The following is an 18,638-nucleotide window of genomic DNA, read 5'->3' as shown; positions in this document are numbered from 1 at the left end:
GACAGACACACACATGCTCACATACACACGCTCATGCTCAAAGGCCATCATGACCCCTGGCTGACTTCTTGTGACTAGCCCCTTCCTACCACCCTCCATGTTGATTCCTTGAGATTTCTCCCAAACTATCCCAAAACAGACATGGAGAATAAGAAGACTCAGGGGCCTCTAAACTTAAAAAGGAGAGACTTTGGTGTAGCAAGGGACCTTTTGAGGCTGACTAACGCCAAGAGGAAATAAATTACTATGTGACTAGCGATAGATCCCCTTTGGCCCTGTCTTGGTGCCTCAGGACCGAGTCCCCACCTCATTTCAGGTAGATGCCTCCGCTGAGACACCTGTTTTCCTTTGGTCGCTCGTGGGAGGAAAAGGCACAGTTACCCAATGGGCCTTCCTGTGGGTGGTAGTGGTTGTCTCTCTGTCCAGACTTTCTTCCAGTGGTCTCCTTAGGGGTCAGTATATGTCTCTTCTTTTGCCTCTTCAGAGAGTGCTCATGCTGACCCACGAATAAGCCCCCTTTCCCACTAGCTGACAGGGAGAAGTCATTACACTGTACTGGAGGAACAGCCTTTGGGGTCCAGGTGAAGTGTGAGGGGAGGGGCCAGTTGTTTGAAGGAGAGAGTGGCTTGTCTACAAAAGCCCAGAAAATGGTAGAGCACCTGCTTAGTAAGTGTGAGGTCCTGAATTCAAACCCCAGTGCTGCTAAAATAGAAAAAAAAGAGAAAGAAAGAAAAAAAAAATCCCAGAAACCTTTGCTTCACCTTTCAGCCTCAGGAAAGCTGTGCTGGGCCCTTCCAGGCCCCCACCCCATGCCTACCTGACCTCCCTTCATGTCTTTCATGTTCATGGCGTTCTTCATGCCTTTGCCCTTCTCCTTCTTGTTCTTCTTCTTCTTGCAGCAGCACTTTTTGCAGATGCAGAAGCAACAGGTGAGGAGCAGGAGGCCAGCAACCACAGCAACAGCTATCAGAGCCCAGGGAGGCACTGCCCACATGGAGAAGAGTCCCGGGGTCAGCATGCTGTGCCTCATAGGCCTGACCCCATACTGTGGGCAAAAATGGGCCAGGACCATGACCCCCCCACCCCCAAGTGCCCCTCAACCACATTTATTTTTGGCAGTACTGGGCTTTGAACTCAGGGCCTCATGCTTGCTAGGCAGGCGTTCGACCACTTGAGCCACTCCGCCAGTCCCCAGCTCCACATTTTTCACTATATAGCCATGAGTGATTTGCACACAAGGTACATATACTTTGTGTGCCTTTTCCTTGGCCTGCCACCCTTGTGACTACAGCCTGCTAAGAGACAGCAGCCAGAAGTTTGTATGGAAGAATATCAGTTGGCTCTATTAGTAGACTTTTGACTAGTCTGATCTTTGCAGAACTGGCTCCTACTGGAGAAGATGGAATGGTCCTTACAACACCCAGGTATAGAAAGAGCTCCTGTCCTCCTGACCCCCAGGCCCAGTCTTGAGAGGGCTAACTTAAGACAAGAAGGCTTCTTCATGTCTGGCCCACCTAGAATGCTGGGCTTTGCATGGCTTAAGTGGGTTTTTTTTGGCGGGGGGGCGGAGAGCAGCCTTGGCTGTTCTCCATGGTACTGACGCCACATCTCCCACCAGTATGGCTGCTCCCCATCAACCAGATCCCTGGTGTCTCCTAAGCAGACAGCCTTTGCCAGGAATTCAGAAATCACCGAGGCTTTTATTTTCCATATGCCAAAGTAAAGTCATTTCAAAATGTTACTGAAAACTTGAATAATCTTTCTGTTCCATAATTTTTCAACTTTTGTTTTCATCTGTTGACAGTTTTTTAAGTTGTCAGAACTGTTTTTTCCCCTGGGAAGTTAGGACACAAAAACATAAACCCTCTTGCTTGCCTCATTAGCTCCAGACCATACCCTCCCCATCTCCCTAAAGTGATTCCCCCAAAGGATCCAGGCTTAGACTCAAGCATTAGGGAAAAGCCCGGCCCAGTTCTGTGGTCTCCAACCCCTCCTCAACCCTTCCCTGCCCCAGCCCCTCCCCAGGCTCTAGTCTTACCACCCTCTCTGCCACCAAGGCCACTCACAGGGGATCTTGTTGATCTCATTGAATAACTTCTCCTTCAGTTTGGCGAACATGTCCTCCTTGCTCTCCCCAGCGCCCCCACTCTCTGTGGAGTTGTCTGCGGGGCCAGGTAGTATCGGCATCGTGGCGGTGGTAGTGGCAGGAGCCACAATTGGCTCTTGGTTCCTTTTGAAGATGTTCCTCATGGTGGCAGAGGGGACGGCTGGGGCTGAGAGGAAAAGAAGACACAGTGAACATCCCAGGGGTCCACATGCAAAAAGCCTTGACCAAAGAACCAGGAGAAGCTGTTTCAAAAGCTAAAGGTATTAATAAATGTTTCCTTTATGGCTCAGAGCTGTTCTGTATGATAACAACCACCATTAAGTAATAACCACTGGGGATAGAGCACAGTGACTGAGTGCTTGCCTAGCATGGGCGAGGCCCTAAATTTGATCCCCAGCACCACACACAAAAAAGTACATATACGTTCAGGGGCTGTGAAAAGTATGTCCTATGAGCAACCTCATTCAATGCAAGCAGTAATGTAGTGTTTTTGTTATGTCCCCACTTAACAGATGGGGAAAAGGATTCAGAGAGGTTAGGCAGCTTTCTCCAGGCCACTCAGTTGTAAAGTAGGAAGTTGGTTTGAATGAGTTCATCTGATATAAAGTCTATAGACTGATGCTTATTTAAATATAACCTCTGAGCTGGGCACAGGTGGCTCACACCTGTAATCCTGGCTACTTGGGAGGCAATATTAGGAGGATAGTGGTTTGAAGCCAGCCTAGGCAAATAGTTTGCGAGAGCCTATCTCAAAAAAAACCCATCATAAAAAAGGGGCTGGTGGAGTGGCTCAAGGTATAGGCTCTGAGTTCAAACCCCAGTACCAAAAAAAAAAAAAAATCTAACCTCTGGCAACTCCAGAAAGGAGCAAGTCTTCTCTGAGGTGGAGGTGGCCTCCTTCAGCCTCTGTCCTCCCTCCCTTCCATGGGGTGACTCAGTCTTCACCCTCTGTCTTCCTCCATGACCGTCCAACCCTCATCATCCTCGCTCTAACGCCTCCTCCTGCCCTCTCAGCCTCTCCCCAGCCTCCTTCTCTCTCTTCCCTGGCTCTCCCTACAGAGCTTGCTCAGAGTTTGTTTCTACCTCTTCTCTGGGGAGATGGTACCCAGTTCCACATTGCTAGCCCTACCCCTTCCCTACAGTGCCTCGAAGACTCCAAAGAAAAATACATGGTATTCCCTAGTGATAAAAATAATCCAAGGTTACTGAAGAAAATTTGGGGAGAGGAAGGGGAGACAAAGACAGAAACATGGGGTGGGTGTGTCGGAGAAGGGAGAAAGAGAAAATGAACCTGTACCATCCAGAGAACTAAGCTTAGTGATCAGTAATTTTATGCCAGTATTTTTCCTGTTTTACATGTTGAAATCATACAATATATTGTTTGATATTCAGCCTTCTCTTTTTTTATTTTGTGGTACTGGGGCTTGAACTCAGAGCCTTCACCTTGAGTCACTCCACCAGCCCTTTTTGTGGTGGGTATTTTGAGATAGGGTCTCAAGAACTGTTTTCCCAGGCTGACTCCAAACCACAGTCCTCTTGATCTCTGTCTCCTGAGTAGCTAGGATTACAGGCATGAGCCACTGGTACCTGGCCTGCCTTAAAAAAAAAAACAAAACTAAAATTGGCTCATACCTATAATTCTAGCTACTCAGGAGGCAAAGATCAGTAGGATCTCTGTTCCAAGCCAGGGGGCAAACAGTTCATGAGACCCTATCTCGAAAATAACCAACACAGAAAAGGGCTGGTGGAGTGGCTCAAGTGGTAGAGTACTGCCTAGCAAGCATGACTTCAAATCCCAGTTCCAAGGAAAAAGAAAAAAAACCTTTTTCCCTTATCATTAAATAGCTACATAACATCCCACTGCAAGGCAGTATCGTAACATTTTTATTCAACTGTTAGATATTTCTTTTGTTTGGTAGGTTTTGGTTGTACTGGGGTTTGAATTTAGGGCTTTGCCTCCACTCCTAGATGTTTATATAGTGTCCAGTTTCAACTTATTTTGCTGTTGTTGTTGTCCTGGGGATGGAACCCAGGGCCTCCTGCATGCTAAGCAAGTGCTCTACCACTTGAGCTACTCTCCCCCCCTTTTGTTTTTATTTTGTTTTTGAGACAGGGTCTCACTACCATTGCCCATGGCCTAACTGGCCTCCAACTCAAGATCCTCCTGCCTCCAATTCCCAAGTTGCAGGGATTACAGGTGAATGGTACCACACCTGCCTTAGTTTCCAACTTCTTGCTAATAAAAATAGTGGCTGGAGGTGTAGTTCAGTGAAAGAGCACTTGTCTAGCTTGTGGAAGGCCCTGAATTTGATGCCAGGCACTGCAAAAAAAAAAAAAAAAATAGAATAAACAAACTTCAGTCTTCATTTAAGGCTAAGTCCTCATGAGTTTCCAAACTCTACCCCACTGCCCAATCCCCTGCTCCTCTCAGCACTATTTCTGCTTATATTTATTTATTTATTTATTGGTGTGAACTCAAGGGTTCGAATTTACAAGGCAGGTGTTCCACTGCTTGAGCCAACCCACACCCCTATTTCTGCTTCTTAAGAGGTGAGCACCTCTTCTGCACTCATGCCGCAGGAGGTCAGGTGCCCTGATGGCATCAGCTCCCCCATGCCAAGCAGGCATTTGCTGTCTGCAGTGCCTTGGGGCACCCAGAGGTGGGCACCCAGATGCACTCCAGGTCATAAACATAAACAATCCCCAAGATGCTGGGTTTTCCTTAATCATAACTTAGTGTTTTTAAATCAAATAGCATGATACACGAGCCTTTCTCACTGTACCTGAAGGATGGGTTGATTGTCCGCTGCACTCATATAGGGGGGAGTTTTGGGGACTCCGAAGTTCATTCTTCCTATCCTGACTGACCCTCACCTCCACAGAGACTGCCAGCCTTAAGTGTGACGTACTGACTACCTGTCCCTTGAGGCAGACTCTTCCAACGAGCCGGGTTCCAATTGTCTTGATTCCCAGCTTGGCTGGAAATGAAGAATGAAGGCCACCTGAACCTGCTCAGGGGCTGGGGGACCCACAAATCCAAGAGATTTGTGACCAACCACATCACCAGCACACGATGAGTGTCGGATCTCCACCCTCTCAGCAATCCTCACCCCATCACACTGCCCAGATCCCTGGCCTTTAAAAAAACAACTCTGCTTTACTGAGATGCAATTCATCAACCATATAATTTACTCATTTAAAGTGTACAGCTTAGTGGTTTTTAGCATATTCATAGTTGTGTAACTATTACCACAATTTAATTTTAGGACACTTTCATCACCCCAGAAGGAAACCCTGTGCCCATTAGCAGCCACTCCCCATTCTACCCTCCCACCAGCTTAGCAACCACTAATCTTTCTATCCCCATAGATTTGCTTGTTCTAAACATTTCATATAATGGATTCATTTAAAAAAATGCAGTCTTTGTGATGGGCTTCTTTCTTTTGTATGTTCTGATGGATGGTCCATCCGTGTTGTGGCATGTATCAGTTCTCCATTGGTTTTTATCGCCAAATAATGTTCCATTGTGTAAATATTACTCATTCTTTATGTTTCCATTCATCTACGTGGATGTTGGGGTATGTGTACTTTGGTGCTGCTGTGAATAACACTGCTACGGACATCCACGTGTGATACGACGTGGACATGTGTTTTCAGTTCTCTTGGAACATATGTAGAAGTGGAGAGAAATTACCAGGTCATACACGGACCATGGTTGACATTTTAAGGAACTATGTTCCAAGGAGGCCCCGTGAACGTATGTCCCCACCAGCAGTGTAGGAGGGTCCAAGTGCTCAGCATCCCAGACCATACTTGTTATCAAGTCATTTTGTTCATAGCTCCCTAGTGAGCGAGGAAGTGGTGTCTCACTGAGGTTTGATTTGCATTTCCCTAATGACTAATGGTGTTGAACTTCGTTTTATGTGCTCATTAGTCATTTGACTGTTTTCTTTGGAGAAATGCCGATTCAAATCCAGATTTTTCATTGAAAAATCCAGTTATAAGAGTTCTTCACATATTCTGGATACCAGTTCCTTGTCCTATGGGGGACAGGATTACAGATGGACAGATTCTCATCCCATGCCAGCACTACCACAAGGACCAGTCACACTCCAATCCCACAGGGACAGAGAGGTGACAGATACATGATTTGCAAGTTATACTTATCAATTCTAGGGTTATCTTGCCATGCCTTTGATGGTGTCTTTTGCAACACAGAAGTTTGTCCTTTTGATGAGGTCCAGTGTGTCTATCTCTTTTGTTACTTATGTTTTTGGTGCTATGTCTAAGAAATATTCACTCAGCCCAAGGTCACCAAGATTTGCTCCTATGTCTTCAGTTAGGATGTTGATAGTTTTAGCTCTTTCATTAAGGTCTACAGTTCACTTGGAGTTATTTTTTGTGTCTGGTGTAAGGAAGAGACTCAAATTCATTATGTGGATATCCATTTGACACAGCACCATTTATTGAAAAGACTATTCTTCCCCCCCCTTAATTATCTTAGTGCCCTCAGAAGAGAAGGTTTATTTCTGGTCTCCCAACTCTTATTGCATTGGTGCATACATCCATCCATATGCAATTACCACCGTACCATCTGGATTACTGTAGGTTTGTAGTAAGTTTTGAAATTAAGCAGTGTGACTCTTTCGACTTTTTACTTATTTACTGGCAGTATTGGGGTTTGAACTCAGGGCCTCCTGCTTGCTAGATAGGTGCTCTATCACTTGAGCCATGCCCCTGGTCCTTTATGCTTTAGTTATTTTTTGGAGAGGGTCTTGCATTTTTGTCTGGAGCAGCCTCCGACCACAGTTCTCCCATCTATGCCTCCCACCATAGGAATGACAGGCATGTACCCCCACATCCAGCTTTCTTGCTGAGATGGGGTCTTGCTAATTTTTTGCCTGGGTCAGCCTCCAACCTAAATCCTCCCAACCTCTGTCCAGAGTAGCTGGGATTACAGGCATTCACCATCATGCCTAGTGTCAACTCTATTCCTTTTTGGGGGCGTGTAAAGGGAGTTTACTAAAAGTTAGGGAAGACAAATACAAAGGGAAGCATGGTGGGGCCCAGGTGGAGGCTGGAAGCTGAGACACCTTTTATTTATTTTTTTTTTGTGGGGCTGGGGGTTTGAACTCAGGGCTTCTCACTTGGAAAGCAGACCCTGTACCTTAAATAGGCTTGAGTCTATTCAGATCGTTGGGCTGGGTGTAGTTCAATGGTACAGAGGCCCTGGGTTTAATCCCCAGTACTGATAAAAAAACAAAAAACCAAAGGTTGTTTTGGCTGTTCTAGGCCTCTTGCATTTCCACAGGAATTTAGAATTGGCTTGTTTTTTTACACAAGAAAGTCAGCTGGGATTTCAACATGGATTGCGCTGACTCTGTAGATAGATTTAGGGATTATCGCTATCTTAACAATATTAAGTTTCACAGTGACTTTCCATTTATTAGATCTTTAATTTCTTTCAACACTGGTCTGTAGGTCTCAGTATACAATTCTTGCATGTCTTTTCTTGTATCTGTAGGTATTTTATTATTTTTGATGCTATTATAAATGGATTTTTTTTTTTTTGGCAGTGTCGGGCGTTGAACTCAAGGTCTCATGTATATCAGGAAAGCACTCTATCACTGAGCTACATTCCTAGCCTGGAATTATTTTCTTAATTCTACTTTTAGGTTGTTCTTTGTGAGTACAAAGAAATATCACAGGATTTTGTATACTGAGCTTGTATTCTGGGACAGTGAGAAGTTCACTTATTAGTCCTAACATATTTGTGTGTGCATTTGTGTGTACGTATGGTGTGTGTGGGTGTATGTGTGAATGTGTGTATACCTTAGGATTTTCTATATACAGAATCATACAAATGGACACAGTTTTACATCTTCCTTTCCTGTCTGGATGTCTTATTTTCTTTTTCTCCCTTCACTACCCTGGTAAGAACCTGGATGAAACAGAAGTGATGAGAGTGGGAATTCTTGTCTTGCTCCTAATCTTAGAAGGAAAACATTCAGTCTTTCTCCACTAGGTGTGACGTTAGCTGTGGGCTTTCTGTAAACGCCATTTATTGAATTGAGCCTGCACAGTCATTTGTTCTGGATTCCTCATTCTAACCTCCCTCCTGGCGTGGCAGTCCTCATTCTGCACACTGGTCCCCATTACTTCTGGAATAGACTCACTCTCCTGTCCCTCAGCCCCTGCCTGCTCCACCCTCTCACTCTTTGCTGAAGTGGACAGGAGGTAGCACAGCTGGGGAACAGAATGAATGGGAGTCCAGAGAACACAGGCTACTTGTCACCGACTCCAAACACATCCCTTCCCCAAACTCAATTTCCTTGTAGAAAAACTACAGAAAATAACATCTGCTTTTCAGAACTGTTTTGAAAATCCACACAAATGACACCCCGTAAGTGTGGGCTAGAGTTAGACCTGAGATATGGGTCTCTGAGCCCCTTATAAAGTGCATGGCAATGGCTTTAGCACAGCAGAGGGACCCAGGGCCCAGGAAACAGTCCCAACAGAGTCACCTGGCAATAAGAACAGCCAGCCAGGAAGGAAGATGGTACATGCTTCAGAGACTCAGGTGAGCACAGATCAAGATATGAAGTCAGAGCACTGCATGCTAGGAGGTCTCAGAGCCCAAGGGAAAGGGACTAGACTTAGTTCTATACCCAGCAGCAACCACTGAGGGTTTCTGAGCAGAGGTGCGGCCCTGACCCGTGGAAACTTAGCTGTAGGGAAGGTAGGAGAAGGCTGGATTGAGAGGCTAGCAGGCAGTGGTTCCACAGACCAGAAATGATATGGACCCATCCTAGGATAAGGAGGTAGAAGATGGAGGAGAGAGAACATGTGTGCAAGACACTCATTCATTCATTCCTTCAAGTATTTATTGAGCTTCTATCAAGGTTCCCATGGAACTTACCATAAGGCAGATACTAAATACTTGCACAGAAACGCATGTAACATTATAATAGAAGTGAAAGGAAGGACGTGCACCCAGTGAGGAGAGAACTTACCATAGGCCACATATGACCTAATCTGGAACAGCAAAAGTGTTTTTCGGGGGAACTGATGGAAGAGTGGGAAGGGTCCAGGGAAACAGCAGCTTCAGCAGAGAGAACAGCATGTGCACAGATCTGGAGGTGAGAGGAGTATGGTGAGTACAGACCCTGAAAGAAGGCCATGGTGGTTGAAGTGGAGCAAGCATGATCAAGAGGAGGCTGGAAGGATAGGCAGGGAGGACCAGGTGCATAACTTAGTGGGTATGTCAAGGTCTTTCCCCAAGAGTCATGAGAAGCTTTGAGAATAGGGATGGGGGTAGGAATTACAGGTATAAATTTCTGTTTTGAAACCTTCACTTGACCCATAATAACTGTACTGACCAGAGTGGAGCATGACTCCAGAAGGAAGGGGATAAGAGTTGAAGGCAACCAGTAACAAATGTCTTGTCCCCTACCTCTTAGGAAAGAAGACAGTGACCCCAGGCCTCCACCAGAAAGGAATGACAGAAACAGCAGCAGCTGATGGTGGCCCAAAAGCCTGGACTCCCTTTAAGTCCATCTCCACCGCAATCCATGAGGCTGCCCAGACAGCAATGGACGGAATCATGAAAGAAGCTGGGGAAGGTGGCCCTTGATACAAGGCAGGAATGTGGTAATGGCCCCAGAGGAAGATGGGGGACCTCCAGGACCCATCTGCTCACATCCACAACCAGCAATGGCACTAGGTGCTTGGACTGAGAGCCTTCCCATCCACGTGGAACTAGCCCCATCCAGGGCATCTGCAGACTTGCCAACTGAATCACAGAGCTTTCCAGATTCTACTCCCATCCCTCCACCTGCACCACACAGTAGTCTCCTGTCTGGAACCTGATCTCCACACTGCAGCCAGACCCGCTTATCTAAACTGTTCATGGCTTCTTGCCCTACTTACAAAAAGATCCCATGGCAGACTGTGGTGGGAAATGACAAGGGGGGCCCCATGGTGGCCCCAGGGAGGACAGAGAGATTTCTAGGGCAGAAAATTCCAGACTGAGGGAAAGCAGATGCACAGGCTGAGGATAGGGATTTGTGGAGTGGGTTTGTGGCCATAGAGAGAGGCAGGAACTGAGTGACTACAAGCAGTGGTGACAGGAAATGAGTTTGGGAGCCAACCAGGGCCCAGGCCCGGGGATCTTAGTCTAGGCGGGGATGAGAAACCATAGGACAGTTTTCAATAGGTTGGTTTGGCTCTACTGTGGAGAGCAGGTGGAGTGTGAAGAGTGGAATCTTCCAGACAGGAGACAACTGTGTGGTCCGAGCGGAGAGATGGGAGTGGAAAGAAAATGCTTGCTTGTTTGTGTATTTGTTATGGCTGCTTTTCCCCCACAACAACAGAGCTGAGTAGTAATAGGCCTAGGAGATGAAAACCAGTTACTCTGTAGTATTTTATGGAAGAATGTGGTGTCTGTTCTGGCAGACAGCAAGGTGTCTGGATGTGGCGGGCACCTGATGGGTATGTGGTACACGAGTGAACACATGACTGAACAGGACAGGCTCTGAGGTCACTAGGTTACATCGAGTCATTCACAGATGACACTGAAGCCCAAGGGCAGTGGATTCCCACGTCACCCCAGGGCATTTGAGACTGACTCTGAGTCCAGGGCTTTTTTTAAAAGTTGTCAGGACCCAGCTGCTCCAGTGGGCTCAGGCTGAGTCAGAGGACATCCAGCCAAGGACAGGGTGAGAGGGAACTGAGGCCTGGTGGGGGGGGGTGGCGGTATATAAGACCCCAAAGCTGGCTTGGTAAGGGGAGAGTATGGGCTTGGCCCTAAGAAAGACCAACACTTCTCCTGTAGCAGGCGCAGGCTGGGAGTCCCACATGTGCCCTCAGGCACCATTTGACCTTGGGTGGGTCCTTTGACCTCACTGGTCATCTTGCTTCTTAAGCATGGAAATGCAGCAGGCTGGGATGCTGAGGCAGAGGTGTGCCCAGCCCTGTCTGCTCAGATCACATCCATCCAAGGATGCCCTTGGGAGCATTTCCAGCTCCCCAGAGAGACACCCTAGTAGCTGTGACTTAACTCTCCCTGCATACTCTTCCTCTGATGGGACCCCAATAATCCCTGGCAGCATATAACTTTGTCATCCCTTTTAGAGACAAAGCAGGGGAGCCCCACCCCATGGTGCCCCCAGGTGGATGCAGTCCTCTCTGCCCTCTCACCTGTTTCTGGGCCCCAGAGTTCTGCTCTTCACGGGTGGGATCCTGCCAGGACAAGGAGGGTGCCAGGCTCCTGGTCAGTCTCTCCTATCTCTCTTGCCCCTCCCAGTGGGTTCTCTGTCCAGCAGGCAGAATGGTCAATGGTCCTGCTGTTAAAGCATAAGACCCCACTATTCCTCTATCCTATGGGTCTCCCCTGTGCTCTGTTCAACCACAATGGCCTCCTTGCAGATCTTTAGATACACAGGCAACTTAGGGCCTCACAGTTGCTGTTCCCTCTCAAAATACCCTTCCCTGAAGGGTTCCTCAGCTTGCTGAGGTCATCACAGATGACTGTATTTAAAATTGCAGCCTACCACCCTTAGTATCTGCTCCCCATGCCTATTTTGTTTTTCTTCACAGCACTTAGCCCCAACTATTTTATCAGTCCTATCTGGCCATTGCCCCTTACTAGAATTTAAGATTAATAAATGTGGGGGGTTGACTAGCACATAGTAGGTCCTCAGTCAGATTGTATATGTCTCACTTTTCTTAGACCTCTTTCATGTGTGCCTGTGATAGTTCTATAGTGTTTAAGCACTTATAAAAAATTATTTTCATCTTCACTCTTTGGATAATTATAAGGGGTGGGTGTTTTTCATCCACACAGATTCCTCCCAAAGCCAAGGTTGAAAGAGGATAAAGGCCTGGCATGTGTTCTTAACATTTCTGTAAGGAAAGGAGACCCAGAGAGGAGGAGTAGCCAGGTCAAGGTTGCATAGGCACTTGCTGGCAGCATGGACATAGAACATGTCTCTGGGCCCTGAGACCTGCATTCTTGCCCCTGCGGCACAGCTGCTCAATCCAGCTCAGGACCATGACTCCATCTTGGGATGCAGGCTCCTGTGCCCCTCATCCCCCAGGGAGGAGAACAGAACACAAGGAGGAAAAGCCAAATCCTCAGGGGGTTAGAGCTTCCTTGGCCTCCCCTGAAGTCCTGGGGTGGCAGGCAGCTAAAGGAGTTGAGGATGATAAACGGATGAGGCTCCAAGGGCTCCCAGGACAGAGTGAACTGCTGTCTGGTCAGAATCACCAGAGCAAGGAAGCATGAAATGGCACCATTAGGCACAGAAGGAAGCGGCCGCCCCAGAGGGAGCCAGGCTGGGGTGGGGAGGGGTAGGGTAACCACTCTAGGCTGCAGAGCCCAGGGTCAAGATCTGAAGAAAGAGGGCCTATGAGGCCCACCCAAGGAGCAGGTGACCAGGAGGAGAGACTAAGAAGTGGTGTTCCAGGCCCAATTCACATCAAGGCCTCCAGAGAGCTTGTTAGCACACAGATTACCACCCCTGCACCCCAAAGCCTGATCCACAGGTTGCAATGTATCTGGTGGTGCAGTTTCCTCTGGTGCAGGTCACCAGTGGGCCACACTTCAACAAACAAGGCTATAAGTAACTTGGAAAGCCGTGTGGAGGCGGTTTAAGTCCAAGAGCCTCCAAGGCTCTGTGGTCCTTAGTGAAGCCTCACCTAGCACCTGTAGGCACCACAGCCTCAGCAATTACAGAGCTCCAATCCACCTGGCAGGAGGGCGCCACTATTAGCATTGTTTTGGAGATAAGGCAAATTCCCCCCAGATGGACCTGTCCAATGTCACACTGCTGGTCAGAGAAAAGATTCCAGCCTAAATTTGCCCAAGTCCAAATCTTCTCCCTCCCTCCATCTGCCAGGGATGAGGTTGGGGAAAGCTCCAGATAGTAGGGGAGTTATGCTGGGGAGGCTGGGGTGCACCAAGTGAGAACTAACCAGAAGAATGGACACAGGGATTTCCTTCTTCCCCCAGCCCCTGACTGTTACCCATCAATCTGCCTGTGGAGACCATGTCAGTCCCAGGTTCTCAGCTCTCTGCAAGTGCCCCCCAGGGCTGGGAGTCAATGAACAGGGAAGTGGGTAGGACCAGGGTGAAGAGGCAGGCGTGGTCTGGGTCCCTGCACAGATCCAGGAACACCTGGGGTCCCTGAGCACTAGTTACCTGCCTCTGGCCCCTTCTGCCAGGGTGACAGCCACATGTGGCTTGGGATGGGTGGGGTCAGAGAGCAGGTGACTTGTCCTGTATTTTACCCTCTTGGTTTTTTGGTTCTGTCTTGTAGGAGCAAACCAAAGAGGGCTCCCAGGGCAGGAAGCAGGACTGTGGTGGGACTGAGAAGGACATGGAATGTGAACCTTGGGAAATACCAAGATTGGGGCAGGGGAGGGGCCACTCTCTCCCCATCATGAGCCCTCTTGTGCCAAGCAGAAATGACATCCGTCTAGAGGCTCCATATTCCCTTAGCTGCACATATCCAGGGGTGCTCAGCACCCAGTTGCAATCCTTGGATCTAGACCAAGGGGACTCGGTTGAAATAACCTTGGAGTAGGAGGAAAGGGCAGTTAGATAAGAGAGGTAAAGGAGGGACTGAGATGACACTGCACATGCTCACAGGCTGGAGGGGCTGCTTGGAGGTCTTCATTCCACCCACGTGGATGCATCACAGAATGCTCAGGTGGGCCCAGGTGTCGCTGTGTACCAAAAAAGAATGATCTTTACAGACTGTTGCTAGAATCTGTGTGCAAGGAGTGAGATCACACCTAGGTGTGAAAAGAAGCAGAGGTAATGCACGCATACGTCTCCATGAGTTCCTCTGGAAAGACCAGAGAATTGAAGGCATTAGTTGTCATTGTCTCTGGGAGGGGCATTGGGGAAGGAGTGGGTGGCTAATACTCCACTGTGTTGTGTACCCTCTCATATCTTTTAAATTTCGAATCCCACAGATCCATCTGCCTGTCCCTTTTCCCCACCCCTGGTACTTCAGGACCTAGGAGCCAGGTCCCTAGATTTACAGAAAGAACAGTGAAGGGAGTTATATAGTTCAACCAGGACTGACCCCAACCTGCCCCAAGCTGGGAGGTCTGCTGCATGGAGAATGTTGTCAAGACCTCCCCTCCCCCACAAAGGCCCTATAATAGGTCAGGAACCCTGGACCCTTACTCAGTCCTCCAGTACTCTTGGGGCTCTTTTGGTGTCCTCTCAAGCGTGACTTTCTTTAGAATGGAATTCTGGTTCCACATCAAAGATAAGTAAGCTCCATCCCCACCCTCATCAAAATCATGTGTGTGCGTGCACACCCCTCCTCCCACCAATTGCCACCCCACGCCAATGAAACATGATTGGGGCTACACACTTCTGTGGATTACCCCTCTCAGCCCTGGCCTCGATTAGGGCAGATAACAGAGAACTGACCAGACAGAGTTTATTTAATCTTTCCCGGCATTGGATTTGCAGAAGCCAAAGTAAATGAGATGGAAATAGGTTAGCCGGCAAGATGCCTGTCACTGAAACTAGCAGGCTAAAAACGATCAATACTTAAGGATAAATTTATGACTTTATTTTTTGCACCAAAGTTCCAGTCCAACATTTGGTCCCGGGAGGCAGAGGATAAAAAGTTATAATGAGTTAACTTTCTAGCTCATTTTGAAAACATACCCATTTCTTTGAGATCTTTGTGTGATGAGAGCTTCTTGGGTCAGCTCACCCTTGAAGCAAGGATGCTATTCCCCACATAGACAAGCAGAGCCCTTTCTTGGCCAGGCCTGGGGAAGCTGCCCGTTTCAAGGTTCCTGAGAACCACAAAGTCCTTCCTGGGATCTAACGTCAATCCTCCCTGCTGTAACAACATTTTACTTCTCTTGCATCTAGGCTGCAATCAGAAAATCCCAGGCCACCTGAGAGGAGGCCTGAGGCTCCTGACAGCTGCAACTGAGCTCTCCTGCACCATTCAATCCACTGTGTGTAACCTCGGGCAGGCCTGTCAAGCCTCGCTGGCCTTGGCTCCCACATCCGTAAGTGAGGGTTAAGCAGCCCTGCTCTGCTGGCCTTCAGGGTCTTGAGGGGTGCAGGGGGCTGTGGTGATTCAGAGAGAAAGCTCTGACTCAGGTGCTGCAAACCACAGCCCTTCTCACCTGCCACACTTGCTCTTCCAGCCTGGACCCCAGGCGTGAATCTTCCTAAATCACAGACAAATCAAATCTGGCCTGCGAGGCCCAGGGGGGCCTCCCAGTCAATTGCATCCCAAAGCTGACCTTTGAAAGATGCAGAAACTGAGGCCCTGAGGGGCCAGGCTGGGCCTTCCTTCATGCCACACAGATCAAATGGCTGATCAAATGGCAGTACTGTGGTGGTACTGCCCACTATGAGCTCCCTGACTCCCTGGCCCTGCTGCCCCTCCTCCCATCCTGCCAAGCCCTACCAGCCCCATTTGTCTGAGGCTAACCTGCAGGGTGCAGGGTGGCTGTGATGAGGTGATGCCCCTCAGGTCAGGCTCCTCTGTTCTCCTGCCTCCTGCCTCCCCAGTCAGGTTCACAGGTTGCCCTGGGAGAGGTCGGAGGAGCCACAGTTGTGGGAACAGGAGCTGGAGGCTGTCTAGAGAGAGTTTAGGCTGCAGTGCCACCACTTGGGCCACTCGGTCAGCCAAGGGGGAGAAGCTGCTGAGTCATAGCCCAGCCGCGGGCCTCACCCACCAGGCATCCAGCTGCTCCAACCCAGGGCTGCCCCTCCCCAGAACCCTGTGCCATCCCTCAGAGCTCCGCACTCCCTGGCACCAACAGTCTCTCCCACACCCGTAGGCAGCTCTCTGCAGTGGAGGAGAGGACCTCCCACTGGCTAGGGATCAGGACACTCAAGAACAGCCCAGGGAGGTTGTTGTCCCCAATTAGGTGACTGAGTGGCAAGAGATGGAAACTTGGGTGTAATGGCCTAAGGCTGCCTGGTATGGGTGAAGGGAAGTGTGTGTGTGGTGGGTGGAGCACTGGCAGGACCCCAGGAGGTCTGCCACCTCAAGTGTCATGGGACCTCGGTGACCTTGGTATGTGCGTGTTTTGAGAGGAAGAAGGTGTGCAGGGAGGGCTCTGCTCTGGTTCTGATCAAAGCGTGTCTCTCTCTCCAGAACGCACGCACTGGGGAAGCTTCACTGCGGAAAGAGTCCTCTGGGCTCAGCAGCAATGGCCTAGCATGAAACACACCACACCGTCCAACCATCCTGTTAGCTTCATGCCTCACGCACACTTCATTTGGAGCTAAAAACCATCAGAAAGTCACGCAGCTCCTCCCTAACTAACCGCCATGAGCATGGAACTCATGCTTGGCCAAGTGCCACCTATGCGCCTGGGACAGAGCTAGGAAGGAGAGTAGAGTCTTTTAATGTGGCGGCCTGTGGTGGCCTGGGGTGTGTGCTGTGCGTGGTGGGTAAGGGTGTGTAGTGTCATGCTTGACGCGTGTGGTGGGTGCGTGACATATAGTAGAGGTGTGTAGTGGGGTGTGGTGGAAAGGGGTGTGTTTAATAGGGTGTAGGGTGGGGTGTGTTGTGGATAGGGGTGATGTGTGTAGTAAGGTGTGGGTTATAAGCTGGGAGAATGTGCCCCTGTCTGGGGAGAGGGCAGGGGGCAGGAGGAAAGACTGAAGCTAGCTGCTGGGTGTACCAGCTCACTGGGAGAGGACCTGGGGGCCTCCTCCCTTCCCGCCTCCAGGCTGCTAAGGCCTAGCAGTGTCCCCTGCTATCTGTCTGCAGCCACTGCGGCCACCAGCCCCATCTCTACCAGCACCATGCTGGTCCCCACACACGGCTGGGCACCCCTGTCTGGTTCACTGCCTCCAGGTCCCAGTCAACACTCATGCCCAGAAAGGAGGGAGGGAGGGGTCAGCTGGTAGGAGGCCGGAGGGAGGGATTGCTCCCTTACCCAAGAAATGAAGCAGAACTTCAGCACCAGGGCATCTGCCCACCCTGCCTGGGGAAAGGCGCTGCTCTCCATCTCTCAGGTCTAGCTGAGAAGCCACAGCAGCCAGTGAAGGGACATGGTGGGGGTATCAGATGGTCGGCGCCATGTGTGGGAACAGTGTGTGGGAACATGTGGGCTGTGAACGGGCATGCACACGTGCTATTGGACGTGTGCAGTCAAGTGTGTAGGTGTGGGGTACATGTGTTGGGCAAGAGTGTGTTATATAGTCATGGGTGGGAATGCAAGAAGCCCTAGGGAAGGAAGAACCCGGGTCCCCTGCCACACCACTGGTGCTGGAGGCCGTGGCCATCACTGAAGGCCCTGTACTTGGATAATGAGAGGAACGGACTATAGTGTGGATTGCCTGACAGACCCACAGAGTTTTGGGGCTGGAAGAGACCCCAGGATCCCCATCATCCCTTGCATCCCATCCCTCAGGGGTGAGGGAGGCTCTGTCTGCAAAGGCACCTAAGTCAGGACCTGACACCACCGCAGGTGTCCTGGGTCCTCACCCTGCTTCCTGTCCTTTGCAAAGTGCTCTGCCCACAGTGTTGAAGACCTCACCTTCTGAGATGCCAGGAATGTTCGCTTGGGAACATGGTGGCACTGGGCTAGGGCAGTAATGTGCACATGGGCTGCAGGACGACCAGGGCCGCTTTCCAATCTGACACTCAACAACCCTGGAGGCTGAGCTGGCATCTCTGGGTATCGGCCACAGTCGGAGGTGAGGTTCTGTCTTGTGGGATGTGATGGGCCTTAAGGAAGCTAGTGTGAGGGCGTGACGTGGACCTGGTATTTCCTTTCCTTGGTTCTATTCTCACTTGTGTAAGCAGCTCAGCATCCCATGGACTGTAAGGGCTATGATGTAGAAACGTGTCTTGTTTACCTCTGCATTTCCTGCCAGGCCCCACTGTACTGTCCCAGAGGGGCAGCCTAGCTGCTGGGCCTGGCAGCAGGTGACTAAGAAGTGGGGTCTCGTCATTTGCTGCTCTCCTCCCCTCTGGAAACCTCCGCTTCAGGAAGGACCGGCTGGAGGTGCATCTGCTTAAACCAGATTCACACCCCAAGCCTGAGTGGTCTCAGCGGTGGTGGGTGGGCAGGCCTGCTGCCCCAGAGTCCTCCACTAGAGGGAGAGAGGTAGGCGGCCTCTAGGCAGGCAGACCTCCAGGGACACAGGCAAGGAAGGCCACGAAGATGACTTCCTTACTAATGTCCAGTTTACCTGATCTTGAAAATAACCCCTGCCATGTTTAAAACTTTTTAAGGCCCTCTCTTTTGTTGTTTCTACATCAGATGGGTAATGGGCCAACATCGTAACCAGCTTGAGCGAGGCAAAGGTGTGAACACCAATCACCACACTTATGAACCAAAAAAGGATCTTAAATCCCCTCTTTGATCTGATTGCCTACTTCCTTTTTTTTTTGCGATGGTCTCACTGTGTAGCCCATGCTGGCCTGGACCTGGCAACCCTCCTGCCTCAGCGTCTTCAGTGCTGAGATTATAACTGAGCACACCATGCTCCATTCCTGACCCTCACTTTCATTTACTCTGA

At 49.6% G+C, this 18,638-nt stretch overlaps 1 protein-coding gene and 1 pseudogene across 5 annotated transcripts in view; both read right to left on the bottom strand.

The window, feature by feature from the left end:
- Syt2 (synaptotagmin 2) overlaps nucleotides 1-18,638 on the bottom strand; it is a 106,183-nt gene that overhangs the window by 12,562 nt on the left and 74,983 nt on the right. For 3 of the 5 annotated variants that reach the window (XM_074048629.1, XM_074048630.1, XM_074048633.1), the window contains exons 2-3: nucleotides 2,067-2,273; nucleotides 818-984 (exon numbers count right to left, since the gene is read on the bottom strand). In XM_074048629.1, coding sequence (XP_073904730.1) covers nucleotides 818-984; nucleotides 2,067-2,250 — 351 coding nt within the window. In that variant the 5' untranslated portion in view covers nucleotides 2,251-2,273. Of the gene's footprint in view, nucleotides 1-817; nucleotides 985-2,066; nucleotides 2,274-9,120; nucleotides 9,241-18,638 lie in introns of all 5 variants that reach the window. The other 2 variants (XM_074048631.1, XM_074048632.1) reach the window with 1 other exon arrangement.
- LOC141414132 (small nucleolar RNA U13) lies at nucleotides 18,374-18,464 on the bottom strand (annotated as a pseudogene).

The sequence above is a fragment of the Castor canadensis genome, chromosome 11, assembly GCF_047511655.1.
Source record: "Castor canadensis chromosome 11, mCasCan1.hap1v2, whole genome shotgun sequence".
NCBI lineage: Eukaryota > Metazoa > Chordata > Mammalia > Rodentia > Castoridae > Castor > Castor canadensis.
This window is presented reverse-complemented; position numbering and strand designations above follow the sequence as displayed.